The 14,718-nt window shown below is 47.6% G+C and overlaps 1 protein-coding gene across 6 annotated transcripts in view; it reads left to right on the top strand.

Moving 5' to 3' along the window:
- Positions 1-14,718, top strand: part of PNPLA6 (patatin like phospholipase domain containing 6) — a 54,157-nt gene that overhangs the window by 29,278 nt on the left and 10,161 nt on the right. For 2 of the 6 annotated variants that reach the window (XM_066618543.1, XM_066618542.1), the window contains 12 exons: positions 765-878; positions 2,200-2,275; positions 2,474-2,614; positions 2,703-2,766; positions 4,370-4,538; positions 6,230-6,412; positions 6,895-7,013; positions 7,440-7,596; positions 8,997-9,113; positions 9,932-10,001; positions 13,030-13,146; positions 13,663-13,779. In XM_066618543.1, the coding sequence (XP_066474640.1) occupies positions 765-878; positions 2,200-2,275; positions 2,474-2,614; positions 2,703-2,766; positions 4,370-4,538; positions 6,230-6,412; positions 6,895-7,013; positions 7,440-7,596; positions 8,997-9,113; positions 9,932-10,001; positions 13,030-13,146; positions 13,663-13,779 (1,444 nt within the window). The remainder of the gene's footprint in view (positions 1-764; positions 879-2,199; positions 2,276-2,473; positions 2,615-2,702; positions 2,767-4,369; positions 4,539-6,229; positions 6,413-6,894; positions 7,014-7,439; positions 7,597-8,996; positions 9,114-9,931; positions 10,002-13,029; positions 13,147-13,662; positions 13,780-14,718) is intronic. The other 4 variants (XM_066618546.1, XM_066618544.1, XM_066618545.1 and 1 more) reach the window with 4 other exon arrangements.

Genomic DNA, 14,718 nt, shown 5'->3' with positions numbered 1-14,718 from the left:
GCATCTAGAGCAAAGCAGCCAGTTGTGGCAAGAAGCTCTGGGAGGCTGAAGCTGTATCATTTTAGGAATTCTAGGAGCTAAGTTGGAGGTGCCTCTTGCACCTGCAACTGATTGTTCCATCCTGCCTGAGAATTTAAGTAATTAAGATAAGTTAAATAAAAAGAATTTAAGAAATAGGATTCGACATTTCCTTGCCCAATTCAGGCAGAACACTAGGCCTTTCATGAAATGGTCATTTTCTTAAAGAGACAGACTCCAAGCTACTAAATGAGCCCTTCTCTGCCTCAGAGCAAGCCCATTGTGGAAGGTAGGTAGTAAACAAGGAAGGTAATAGACAAGCTTGTGGACCGTGCCAGGGACCTCTGTAATCTCTTGTGCTGCAGAACAGGCATCAAGGAACCAGACTGATGTATGCCTAGTGGGAGACAAGGACTCTGCTTCAGTCCGCTTCAGTATCTTCAGTTCAAAGGGCCAGTGGCTGTCATTCCCCCTTCAAGGTGGACTTGTAAGCACCGGGATCAGACTCTGATCCCTCATTCTGATCTGGTCCTAACAAAGACACACACAGTAAATATCAGTAAACATCTTTTGCCTGATCCTCCTGGTCCCTCTTAGCCATCCTTTCTTCTGCACTTATATTTGAATAATGACTGCCAAAATATTTTTCTTTTGTTATGGCTCTAACATCTGGGGAGCTGATCCCTTTTGTGTTAGGAATGTTAAGAGGGGGGCTGCCTAATGTGACCCACCTGCTGCATCTTCAGGTAGAAGCCCTGACCCGTCAAGCCCGGGCCACCACTGTGCATGCTGTGAGGGACACTGAGTTGGCCAAACTCCCAGAAGGGACCCTTAACAACATCAAACGGCGTTATCCTCAGGTGCGTGACTGGGAATTTGGAGAAAGTTCTGAAAGTTAGGAGCACAAATAGGTTCTGAGTTTGAATCTTTTTTTAAATTATGCAACCAGTAGTTCCAGAGTTTCTGAAGAATTTGCAGAGAGAAAAAGAGAAAGATGTTTCATATGGTCTTTACATAAAAATATGTTTCGAAAAGAGTGATTAGAACAGTAAGTATGTTGGGTAATATATGGCAGGAGATATATATACATGAGAGTGTGTGTGTGTGTGTGTGTGTGTGTGTGTGTAAGTAAAATCTCAGAGTTTATTTGTTTATTTGCAGAATTTATATCCCGCCTTTCCACTCCAGAAAAGAGCACACAAGGTGGCTAACAAGTGAAATATAAACAAGCAAGGCACTGCATAAAAGGGGAGGGTATAGAGCTGATGATCAGGGATCCAAGATGACGAGCCACTCAGCAACAAGGGCCACAGCAAAGAGTCAAACAGTCTCCTGATCCACTGTCTTGATCGACTGGCGAAGAGCCATGGGCAAAAAGCCCTTCAGCTCGCGCCAAAGGCTTGTGCCTCTGGCACACCAGAGGCTGATGTACCTGAAGACGTAGGGAGGAGGAGGAGAAAAGGCAGTTGGAGTCCAGCAGCCGGCCCACAGGTGTTCCACCCCTTCTCCTTGCCCTGCTGCAGCCTTCTCTCCCCAGTTGCACAGTATCTCTGAGTAGTTGCAAGATACTTTGAAGCACATGATCACAAGGTTCAGTGAGGGCACCAAAGAAAAGGATGTTTCCTTTAGGGCACAATCCTAACTAGGTCTGTTCAGAAGTAAGTCCTGTTTTGTTCAATGGGACTTACTCTCAGGAAAGTGTGGTTAGGATTGCAACCTTAATCATGCAAATATCTTCTGAGCTATCTGGAGTAGTTGACATTACTGAGGCTACCCCATACTTGGCCAAGGTCCCATAAAGGACATCCACAAACATGCTGTCAAGGGTTAAGTCAAGATACATTGCAGAGTAGGAGTGCAGCACTGAGATGGGGCAGGTGTAATGGCACCGGGTGATTTTTTTTTAAGTCTTTATTTTTGAGTAGGAAGACAAAGATGTGGGAAGACTAAGAATCTGTTAGCACTGAACTGTAAGGTGCTCAGGCTGGCATCACCCTCCTTTATCCATTCTGTTCACAACACCAGATGCCTCACGTGTGACTGTACAACTGGCATATGTGTGTTGCTCCCGAACTGGCAACAACACAGTGGCTTTCACCTGTACCAGGCTAGATAGGCCACAGGATTCTGGGCTCTGCTCTCATGTCCTTTGACTTTCCAAACTGTTTGTGCCTTACACAGGTTGTAACTCGCCTTATCCACTTACTAAGCCAGAAGATCCTGGGGAACTTGCAGCAGTTACGAGGCCCTTTTCCAGGTAGGAGCAATGCCCTTTAGGCCTGCACCAGCCTCCTGCTGCACAATGCAGAATGTCCCTGTCTTATATGACTTCATGGTGTCCCAGTGGTGAAGGGAATTAGACTGCTGTGGCATGCAGTGCCCTCCAGGTATGTCATGTCTGTCATTCGCTTCAGGACCACATGCCTTGGTGGTGATCACTGTGTCTCCCCTATAGGTTCTGGTCTTGGCATGGCCTCCAGCTCAGAGCTAACCAACCCAGCTAGTAATCTCTCAACAGTGGCAGTCCTTCCAGTGTGTGATGATGTGCCCATGGCAGCCTTCACCCTGGAACTTAAGCATGCCCTGAATGCCATTGGTGAGTTCTGCTGCTGCACGCATTCTCTCACTTTCTGTTCCTTAGCCCAGTTCCTTCATTTATGACCAATATTGTTCTGACTTTGTAGGGCCAACTCTGTTGCTCACCAGTGACATCATCCGGGCTCGACTTGGAGCCTCTGCCTTGGACAGGTACTCATGTGAATATGCATGCTTAAGTTCATTCACAGGTCTGTAGTTCAGAATGTCCTCTGGATTCTTTTCCATTTTGTAACCTTCAGGCCAGAGGAAAAAGCAAGAGTGTGGGATCCTTATCAGAGCACAGCCCGGGTTCCTCACCCAAACAGTCATTTTCTGCTATTTTAATAGATGGAGCCGATTCACTTTTTATGCTGGAAAGTGACCAAAAAGTACCCTTGGGCTGCAAATTGGAATTTGTTGTTATTAGCATTTAGATTCTCTGCACCTTCCACTTTAAACACAAAGGGGGAAAAGATCAAAATTCTGTCTTCAGAAAAATCAGATTCTGTGATTTCAATAAATTCTGAATGTTGATAAAATTAAGTGAAACCTGCCACTGTCCCTGTCCTGCTTTCACTGCTCTGGGCAACCCCACTCCCAGCCCCAGCTCCCACTACCCACACCCTGGAACACCTCCCTCTTGCCTCCTCCCCACCCACCCCAGAGCCTTGCGTCGGCCAAGCTGAGCTGACACAAGGCTTCCTCCCCATGTTCGTGTGGAGGCCAAATTCAGCCTCCACAGGCCGGCGCAAGTCCATGTGCCGGCCTAGCTGACTCTCAAGGAGGTGCAAACATGCTTTACAGCACATTTGCAACCCTCCTGGACTGGCGCAAGGGACTTGCGCCAGTCCAGGGCACTGTTAGGATTGTGCCCTTATTTTGATTAATAAAATGCCTATAGTCAAATGCCTCTGATCAACCTTCCAATATGTGGAATAGAACCTGTAATAAATCCACAATTCCACACCCAACATGAGAGGACTGAAAAGTTTTTATTATAACCAGAAGACAGCCTCTTTTGACCCCTTCCTGGACATAGCTAACAGCAGCCATTTGCCGAATGGAAAGTGAAGCTAACTTTAAGCAAATACTATACAGGCTGAGACTAATTATTCGCATGGGTTCCATTCCAAGCACTCACCTGGATGGCAAAAAATGCACTATAGCAAATCCATTTAAAAAACAAAGTTTCTTTGCTCCAGTGATTTAAAAACAGCCTTGCTGACCTTTTGACTCTAAGATAAGAGTAATTAAGAAGACAATCCATCAATCAGATCTCCTCCAACCACTTCACTCAGCCCCTCCCTTCACCAATGCAAATTGCTCAGGGGGAAGGGAGAGGCAGCTGGAGAGAGAAGGGTTGATGTGTTGTCAGCCAGCTGCCCTCTCTCTCTCTTTAAGGAGGCTATTGTTAAAGGACTGTTCAGTCTTTTAAACTGATTTTAAAGGGGTGCCTTTTTCCCCTTCTCCAGGGATCAGCACATTCCTTCTCATTTGCAGGGGCTATTCTTGTTGAGTCAAATCCATGTATAAAAAATATGTGTATAAATAGGCAGGACCTGTACCTTGCAAAGGACCATGTCAACTAAACAATTTAGCAAGGTAGCATCACTAAACCCACAACCAATATTTTCCACACTATAACAATCGCTATCTGCAGGCTTGCAAACAAAGGAGTTGTCACCTCAAATTCTGTTAGGCATCTCTCTTGCATACTGACTGTTGAGGAGCCGGTGAGGAAACCAGCTACTTACCCTTTCCCTTTTCCCTGTAGTATCCATGAATACCGGCTGTCCGGCTGGCTGGCTCAGCAGGAAGATATTCATCGCATCGTGCTGTACCAGACTGACTACACCTTGACACCCTGGACAGTGCGTTGCATCCGCCAAGCTGACTGCATTCTCATTGTGGGCCTGGGAGACCAGGAGCCCACGCTGGGCGAGGTAAGGGGCAATGCCAAACCTGAGAAACGAGATCTTCTTGCTGGGATAATAGCTTGCCCTAGGAAGCAGATGTGTGCTGTGTGTGCTGGTGTTGGATGAAGGATTGGTCAATTTCCCTGCTGTTTCCATAAAACCACCAGAGTGGATGTTAATAAGTTGGTCTTAAAGGGAGGCTGTTGGTCAGAATCCACAGTTGTTCAGATAATACTTTGTTGTTGTCTCAGCTGTGTTGATCCTTACTTTCCTTGCAAGTCCTTACTTCACCACTTATCCCAATACTAACAACAACAACTAATAATAATAATAATAACAACAATAACAACAACAGCTAGGTATTTATATACCGCCTTTCTGGTCATCGGATTACTCCTCTGACTTTATTCAAGGCGGTTTACATAGGCAGGCATTTCTAAATTCCTCAAGGGGATTTTTACAAACATAGAGGTTCTCTCTTTCAAGAACCAACAACATTTCAGAATGGATCTTCTTGGTTTGGTCTCACTTCTGGCCTCCAGTTCTCCCATGCAGGCTGACAAGCAGTTCCATCTCTCACATGGAAGGCAGCCAAGACGTTTCTTGCTCCCACCAAGAGCAGGTGGAATCACTCAGCTCGGCTTGTCAGCTACTTCAGGGTCTCATTCTCAGCTGTTCAGGGAGCTACCAGTGTCCTCGAACTGGCGACCTTCTTTTGTTATCTTTGGGCTAACAGAGGCTCTACCCTCTAGACCAGACCTCCTGCCCAAAGGAGGAGTATACAAATATGTATAGTAGTGGTCTTTTCTTCCTTGGACATTGTGTCACTTGCTCATTGATGAGGCCTATGGATGAAAAGAGCCATTAACTGTAGTAAGAGGCTGTCTTGGTTCCCAGCCAAGTGAGAATACCCAGTGGAATATCTGGCAAAGTGTTCTCTGCACTTGTAATTACATTCCATAAGCATGAGAATTTTGAATCTGGTCAAAATTAAGCATCTGGAGATGGCTTATAGTGAAACTGAAGTTTGATGAGTTGGGAACAACATAATCTGTTCCCTCTGATGCACACAGCTTGGTGGACGTAGAGTGTGTGGGCAGGAGATGATGATGGACGCTGATGGTGACTCGTCACATCTTAACTTTTGGAAACATATTTCTACCACATCCTGCTTTTTTTAATTACATGGGTCTGGCCCAGCCGTGAGATGGACTGGAGGAGAAGGGGGGGGAGGCAGTGAATGAACGAGGAATGCCTTGCTCTCCAGGCATGCCTGCTGCCTCCCTGACCCCCTGCCCACCCAGCCACTTCCCTGTGCTCTCTGAGAGCAAGGGAAAAGAGGATCAGGGCTGCAACAACGTGCCTTTTCCTCTGGTCCCACTGCCTCAAGCAGTCACCATGTTTGTGCTGGAGAACAAAGAACTGGACTGGATAAACATGTTCAGAGCAGGGAAGAAGGTGGCAAGGCAGGAGCACTAATACGCATGTGAAGAGAACAGTGGAAATGAGGAGACAGAAAAATGCTCTGCTTCAGGCAGCCCATCTGTTTGGGCCAGGCCTATAGGTAAATGAGGCTCTCAGGATTTTGCCCCAGATGCCACTCTACAACATTATCTGAAAAGTCCACAAGTGAGGTGACGTCCAGCCCTGCGTGTCCTTAAGGGCAATGAGGGCAGAAAGCTTTACTTTTCTCCCCCCCCCCTCTCTGGTTTGCCCAGCTAGAGCAGATGCTAGAGAACACAGCAGTGCGTGCTCTGAAGCAGCTCATTCTTCTGCACCGCGAGGATGGACCAAGCCCTGCCCGCACCGTGGAATGGCTCAACATGCGCAGCTGGTGCTCAGGACATCTGCACATCAAGTGTCCACGTAGGGTCTTTTCCCGACGCAGTCCCAACAAACTGGTACCAGCTAATTCCGCTCTGTTTTTCACATCTTTGCCCACACCACTAAGGGTTTCACCCTTTAGCCCCTCCATTCTCCTTTTACCTGGCACAGCTTCATTACAGGGGTGCTGTTCACCTGCTTGAGGCAGCATCCTGGGCCTCCATCTCTGTGTTTCCTTTCTCATTGGAGTGCTGTCCCTATAGCCCCACTCAGCCTGACACAGTGGTCTCCCAAACTCCAACCTTCTCCCTCTCTCGGTTTTGGCTTCCAACACCTTGAGGAAGGCTGAAGGAACACAGGATTAGCTTTGTCAGGCTGAACAAGTCAGTTGAGTCCCCTGATTGCTTTTTCCCACCAGGACCTGTCTGGGGTGCTCTTTCTAGATGAGAAAAGTTGATCTACTGAAGCAGGCCAACTTGGAAGGGCTCTCCTTCACAGTGGCCTGTTTCCTAGTCAAAGGAGCCCTTGATCTTTTCTTTCTTTTCCCCTCTCAATGCAGAGAGAGATGTACGAGAAGGTCTTTGAGAAGAACGCCGACCGCCACAGTGACTTCTCTCGGCTGGCACGAGTCCTGACAGGCAACACCATTGCTTTGGTGCTGGGGGGTGGTGGAGCCAGGTAACTTGCAAAAGGACTTCAGAAATGTCTATAGGGTGGCAACTAGGCCTAAAGGTATGGTGCAGCTTTCTGCCCTTGGGCAAAAGTGCACCAAACTTGGGGTCAAGACCTTCCAGTGTAGACAGAGCAGAGTATAAGCAGAGTCTTCCCCAACACATATGCAAACCACTGGATCCAAGTCTTCCTCCTCAGAAGGAACATCTGAACCTTTGACTAATACCACTATGGTTTAAGGCTCTCTTGGATGCTTCTTGAGCCCAGAAGGCCCCTGCCCCATTATCTTGGCCTAGCGAAGAGCAAGGAGAGGTTAAGTGAGCTCTTGGCTACCCTCCTGTGTCTTGGAGTTAGGGGCAAGACAGCATCCTGCATTTGGTCTGTGTATTTTGGAGGTCAATCTACTTCATGTGGCTCCTCCTTTCCCTACAGGGGCTGTTCTCACATCGGGGTGATCAAGGCCATGGAGGAATCCGGCCTCCCTATCGACCTGATTGGTGGCACCTCCATCGGCTCCTTCATTGGTGCCCTGTATGCCGAGGAAAGGAGTGCAGTGCGCACAAAGCAGCGAGCCAGGGAGTGGGCCAAAGTGAGCAAGTATTGGGGAACCAGCAAAAAAGGGAGGGGGGAATTGTGGGGGATCAGGGAAAAGCAAGGAAAGCAGATATGTGATTCACCCTGGCACATTCATGGAGGGGAGCATGCAATTAACAAATCAGAGAAGCTTCCTCCTCCCCCCGCCCATGTGTTCTGCAATAGTAACAGTCTGTAGTGCTGCATGTTGGATATATGAGTTTCTGCTTTGCCTACTCTGGCCTTGTAGGTAGTGGGCAGTTGTTCAGAGACATCCCTTGCCCGTTTGGGAGCAGATGTGTAGAGTCTGGAACTTCAGGGAGTGCAAGGTTCTCTCTCCCTTCTCATCAGAGTTTGATTTTACGTATCCAATTTCACTTTTTCCCTGAAAACTTAATTTTATGTAAATCTACAAGAAGTAATTCTTAAAATGTTTTAAACTGAGACTAAGGGCGCAATCCTAACTCCTTATGTCAGTGCTTTCCAGCACTGGCATAGCGGTGCCAATGGGACATGTGCTGCATCCTGCAGTTGGGTGTCACTCACGAAGGCCTCCTCAAAGTAAGGAAATGTTTGTTCCCTTACCTCAGAGCTGCATTGCCATTATGTCAGTGCTGGGAAGCACTGACATAAGGGATTAGGATTGCGCCCTAAAGGAAATAAAATGGAGTTATAGCAAAACATTAAAAAGCAAAAAAAGAATGCATTAAATATAAGTAGCAAGAATATCCCACAGTTCCAGTACGTGGCCAGATTCTGAGAGAGCCAACCTGTATAACTAACTAGTGCACTTCAGCACTGAACACATTGCTTAGAACACAACTCTACTAAAAGCAACGGGCTTATTTCCAAGTCACACGTTCAGGATCACAGTGCAAGTTCTGTGACGTTCCTCTGAAAGGCAATGTTTAACAGAGGTCCTCTAGGCTGTATATCAGCCAAGATCCAGTGTCTTGGGGTCAAATCAAGCTTTGCAAATTTTTGAAATGCCTCTTGGCTCATCATTTGTGATCAAATCAAAAATAGCTCTATTCATTAACACATTTTTTTTAATTGTATAAAAGGAGATGCTGACATTTCCTACTTTAACGATCATGCGGACATATCATGATTGATGCCCTCTTTCTTTCATTTTAGCTTTTTTACAATGATGCAGTTCCTCCCTCTTTTTTCTCTCTCTCTGTGTTCATTCCAGCTACCTGTAAGCGCAAGTGCTTAGCAAAGTTTCCCCCTAAGTGAACTCCGCGCCTGTATTTCCAGGTTGCTTCCCTAATTCCAATATAGGAGGCTGAAGAGAAGAAGAAACCTTATCCCTGCAGACTCTGTGTGGCTGAATCATAGCTGCCTTTTCCATTTTAGCTTGTTCCTGTCTGATGGCCCCATTCTAACATACCTGTCTGACTGTCTGTTCCCCAGAGTATGAACTCTGTTTTTGCCACTGTGCTGGACCTCACCTACCCCATCACCTCCATGTTCTCTGGATCTGCCTTCAACACCAGCATTCACAAAGTATTCCAGGACAAGCAGATTGAGGTATGCCTCTGTTATTCTCTGCAGCTACATCTTTTGGACTCATGTGCCCAATATATCTGATGTCTGTGTGCCTGGATTGCACCACAAGTGTTGCATTTGAGATCTGATGCTGAACTCTGCATTCTGAAGATCTTGTCATTAATAGCCATGTGTAGAAACTACCAGGTTAAAACTCTGAAGTCAAGTGTGGTAAAGCTTCGGGGCTCTATGTTAGAGCTTCGGGCCTTAGTTGTCTCCCAAAATTCTACAATAAATTATGCTAATCAGTCATGGTATACAAATTTGTGTGGCTTATTCAGGCTGCACAATTTTATGATACAGAATTTTGTTTCATGTGTAAATGTGAGTGTGTACAACAGTGTTTCTCAAACTGTGGGTTGTGACCCACTAGGTGCGTCACAAACCATTTCAGGTGGGTCCCCATTCATTTCAATATTTTATTTTTAATATATAAGACTTAATGCTACCATGGTATGTGACTGCATCTGGGGAAAAGTTATGGATCTCTACTTTTAACAGGCTGCTCTATATATGCTTTTACCATTGATAGTAAATGGGACTTACTCCTGGGTAAGTGAGGGTAGGGTTGCAGCCTAGGATTGTTAAAAATGTTCCTACTTGATGATGTCACTTCCAGTCATGACATCACTTCTGGTGGGTCCTGACAAATTCTCGTTCTAAAAAGTGGATGCGGGTGCTAAAAGTTTGAGAACCACTGGAGTACAGATGTATCCCTCTTTGTGTTTTTCTCCGTCCTGCACCCCACAAGTGGGGTCCTGTGTGTGATTATCTGTTCCATTCTGATCTGTTCACTGCAGGATCTTTGGCTCCCATACTTTAATGTGACTACAGATATCACAGCCTCTGCCATGCGAGTCCACAAGAATGGTAAGTGTTCATTTCCTCCAGCTCAGAGGACAGACCCTGAGGATCAAAACATCCCTCCCTCTGCACCCATGAAGATCAGTGATGGTCCCTGGAATCCGGATATTCCTTGTCTCAGGCTCTGAAGTAGAAAAAGATGGAACCCATGGAATAGGAAATTAGATGGACTCCCTGTTGGAGTCATGAGGCTGAGAGAGAAACAGCTGTCCCCAGAGAAACTTGGGTGTAGGTTCAGTATTTATCTCTTGCATGACTACAGAACTGAACCCCTTGATTTTGAGTTCACATCAGGTAATGGTCAGTGGGAAGTTATGCAGAGAGCTGCGTGCCCAAGTAGCAGTTTCCTACATTTTTTTGTGTGAAATTATAACGCTCATCCACCAATGTAGAACGAGGCCAAGAAACATCAGGTGGTCCTGTTCCCCCATGCACCTCTGTACTGGCTAAAAGAGGCCAGCCTTATGGCCTGGTAGAGAAATGGCAAGAGTCCAGGGCCCAAGTGCCATTGGTGGAGAGGGAGGGGGATGTGCTGAAATGGGAAACACCCACTGTGCTTTATAGTCAGGACGCCCAGGCAAGAACAAGTGTTTCTGCTGTCTCAGCTCATGAACACATGTGCACACATGTACACTTAACATCTTCCTTTTCTGTTCAGACCCACTGCCTGGTGTGCCAGCAGTTGTGGGAGCAGCTGTTTTCCCCTTTTCACTGCTCTGCCCAAAACCCCTTTAGGGGGAGGCATTTGATCTCTCCCAAGGTCCTAGGTTGGCCTTCCCTGGCATTGCATCACTTTGTTTTTGTTTTCCGAGGCCTCCATTTAGGACAAGACCCAAGTACTTCATTGTATTGTGCCCACAGGTGAGATGTGGTTTCATGTAGGGAGGCCTGGAGATCTGCCTTAAGCTTAGTTAACGGCAGGCCACGAGAAACTGGCAAGTTTGACATAGCTCTCCAGATCTGACTTGAGTTCTGACAATGGTTAGTCCTTTTTTGCTTTTGCTAGGTCTTGGTCAATGATTCACCTGTAAAGGCAGCATTGCCTTCTCCAGCAATAACTAGAACAAGGCAGGCTAAACCAAGGGGATCCCCCATCCCTTGGATTGATTGACAGCTTCAAGGAGCCCAGGACACCAATACGTAACTTAAAGGCCAAGGTTGGCCATGCAGAGAGTGCTGTGTAATCCAGGGAACCTCTTGGATTGCTTTGATAGCTTCCTGCCCACTCCCCAGCCAACCTTTGGGTTTTCCTCTCCTTATAACATTTCTGCTATTCATTAAAACCACTAACTGCATCTCTTATACTCTGTATTCTCATGTATTGGAGCATCCAGATTGCAGAATGAGGTTTCCAGGCAGGGGATCACATTGCTTAGAGTTCTCTCATTCCTGACTTTTGGGGGGTGGTGTGGTGGTTGTGGGTGGTGTTAGTTATTTCCTGCAGGTTTGATGAGGGGCAGGCAGCATTGTCCAATGGAATTTGAAAATCACATGGGGAGGGGGTTGCCTGGAGCAAAGAAGGGAGGCGGGTGGGGCTTTGCGGTGTTTACTCCCTGCCCTACTGGCTGTTGCAGGCATGAGATCTCACCTGGGACATTGTCAGCAGCCATGTCCATCTGCAGGGCAGGGTCTGGAGGGGCTGTAACTGCCTGGCTTTCTTCATTCTCTGCCCACTTGCCTGTCTTGCCTAACACAGCTAACACTGCTCTCCCTCCTCTAACAACAACTTGGCAGGGTGTGTGCTGGGGACGGAGTGTTTCGTAATGAGGGAGTTGCACCTCTCAGGCTACCATGGAGGGGGCTTCAGGGCTTGCCTCTGTCTCTGGCAAATTAGAAGTCGTAGGAAGAAACTTGATGAGAAGAAGACATTATGAATGCCTTCTTTTGGGACTCCAGTTGTTTTCAAGAAGTGGTGCCCTGTTTGTCTCCCTCTTTATACTCCCTCCAGTATAAAGCAGCAAGTTTAGGCATGGGGTGCCAAGTGAGGAAGGGCAGGCCATTTGCTGCAGTCTTGGCTTTGTGGTGGTGGTTTCCTATCTGCAAGATGCTTGATGCCCTAAAGCCCTTAACTCTGCCTACTAATTCAATACAGTCCACTGGGACTTTCTCCTCCTAAAAGGATGAGTGAATGGTTGAAGTGAATGGCAGGGCTCTCTCTCTTTCTTTCTCTCTTCTTTAGCTCCCATTCATTTCAATGGTAGCGCACAGAAGTAGCTTCCTCCTGATCCTTGTAACTCAAGTATCTACTAATGCTGTTTTGCAGTCAGTGGCTGGATTGCTTTCCAAGAGATCTGGGGTTTAAACCAGCCTCCCTGTCCTAGCACTCTACCCTCCTGGTCATGATGGCTCCCAGGAGCCCCCACTGTGGATGTTATCACATATATCTTCCTGTATGATATGCCTGACTCCATTCATGCCTAGCACAGGAGTCTTTTCTTCCCCACAGAGTGGGCTGTCTTATCCCAGACCTTCTGTCCTTGTAATGGTTGATGTGTGAAGCTTAGCTGCCTCAGAGCCATAATTAGGGACGGGAAAACAATTTGCTGAGTGGGCTACAACTGTGCTAGGTCATGAGGAAAGAAGGTGTTCAGCCTGGTTGTCAGTATGAAGTAGCCTATGGCAACTCTTGCCCTCATTGAGACAATTGCATTTTTCAGGAGTAATCTGAGGATCATCCTTCAAGCTGAAAGAGAAAAAAAGTCTAGGAAAGAGCCTAGGAACTGGGATGGCAGGGGGAGGAGAGAGCCAGAGCATAGTGCTCCAAACATTGCAGGGCTTAGTGTTAGGTAAGAAGAAGCCAAGCTGCAGCCCAATCTGGCCTTACTGCCTAATGGCCCACCAGCTATGGACGGATATACGTATATCCATCCTGCACTGAAAAAACTTTCCTATCATCCCCCTTTTATCCTGTGTACACTTTGTATTTCTGAAGCTTCTGCCACAATGTCATGTCCTGTCCTGTCTTCTTTCCTTTACACTTTCCTCCCACCCACCCCCCACTCCCTTTGATTGAATCTCCATCTTCATCCGGCAGGCAGCGTGTGGCGCTACGTCCGAGCCAGTGCATCTTATACCCCCTATTTGCCTCCTATCTGCGACCCCAAGGACAGTCACTTGCTTGTGGATGGCTGCTATGTTAACAATGTCCCAGGTCAGCATTGCGTTCGCCTCACTACCTTGGCTGATGGACGTCGGGGGCTTGCGTGGCTCGGGGGGAGGGAGCCACAGCTTCCTCCATCCAAGCCACCACCGTCTTCCTTTGGCTAGGGCTGGGCAACGACAGGCTTGGGGCTGCAAGCTTAGCTCCTGTCCCACAGGCACACTTGGCTCAGGCTGGCAATTCTGCATGGCACAGGAAGCTGACCCATCACTGGCCTCATGCAAAGTATCACCAAGCTTGATCACCCAAGTGGATTTGGAACTTCGGCAGGCCGTCTGGCCACTTATGTTGGGCTCAAGGGGGTGGGTGAGATTGGGGCCTGAAGTCAACTCTGTTGCATGTGGCTTAGCTGCCCTGAGAAGTGTCCTGCAGAATTCTCCCACTGAAGCAAGTGGGCAGGGTGGGCTGGGGCTGTGCTGCACCTCTCTCAACTCCTCTCCTGAAGGGCTCATGGCTACTCTGGGTTTCTCTCTGCTCTTCTGATTGCATTTGTTCCCTAATGGTTAGGCTCGCTGTGGCGGTACGTGCGAGCTAGCATGACCCTTTCCGGGTACCTACCGCCACTCTGCGACCCCAAGGATGGCAATTTGCTGATGGACGGCGGCTACATCAACAACCTCCCAGGCAAGTATTGGCCAGAAACGACGGAGACAGCCGGGCAGCTCTCCGCAGCCAAAGGAGGAGAGTTATGAAAACCCTTCCTGGCCTTGCAATGTCACTCCTGCCCTAAACTCTCTTATCAGCTGCAGATACCTCACTAAGCACCCTGTGGGGAGAACAGGGGGAGCCCATTAACCCTTCCTTTACAGGCAACAATAGCTTTGGAGGCTCAATGTGTGTTGTGGTGGTTGCCCATTGAACAACCTCTTGGCTCTGGTGTGGGTGAATGGGCTCACTTTCCCATGTTTCCTCTGTCTATCTGGCAGGACCTCTCTGCGTGCCACTCACAAAGGGAGAATGTGCCCTGATGAACAGTCACTGTTGTTTTTCCCTTGTGTCATCACCTGTACTTTCAGTGTCTGATTTCATATCCTTGTAGCCAAGGGGAGGCAAGAAGTCATGTCACACAGAGAAGTCAAAGCCATGTCTTGCTTAAACAGTCATAAGAAAAGGAAGGGCACCTTGCATGGTGGTGTTCAAGGGATGTGAGTGAGCATCCTTTGCACTTTCAGCCCATGTAGTCCATGCCTCCTGCAGTTTCATCTCCCCCAGGTCTCCTGCTTGTCCCTGTCAATGACAGCGCGAGATGAACTAGTGCAGCCCATGTGGCAGAAGCCCCACTTTTGAGCCTGCCTTTTCTAGTAGAAGATGCCCGTGCAGATGGCCCCATCATCCAAAAATGCTTGTGTGACCACATATTACAAGTGTTACAAGGCAATCTTCTGAGACTCCTAGAGCCGACTTCAGTTTTTTCCAAGGGCTTTTTCACTCAGAGTTCTTCAAACCGTACCTGGTCTTTAAATTGACAACCAGGAGGCTGAAGGACCTCTGCAGCTCTCTTCAGCATGGAGATGACAACAGAGGCCTAGTTAGGCCTTACAGCCCTAGTTTTTTTTCTGTCTC

Source organism: Tiliqua scincoides, chromosome 2, assembly GCF_035046505.1.
Source record: "Tiliqua scincoides isolate rTilSci1 chromosome 2, rTilSci1.hap2, whole genome shotgun sequence".
Classification (NCBI taxonomy): domain Eukaryota; kingdom Metazoa; phylum Chordata; class Lepidosauria; order Squamata; family Scincidae; genus Tiliqua; species Tiliqua scincoides.
The sequence above is the reverse complement of the archived record's forward strand: the minus strand, read 5'-3'. Positions and strand labels throughout refer to the sequence as shown.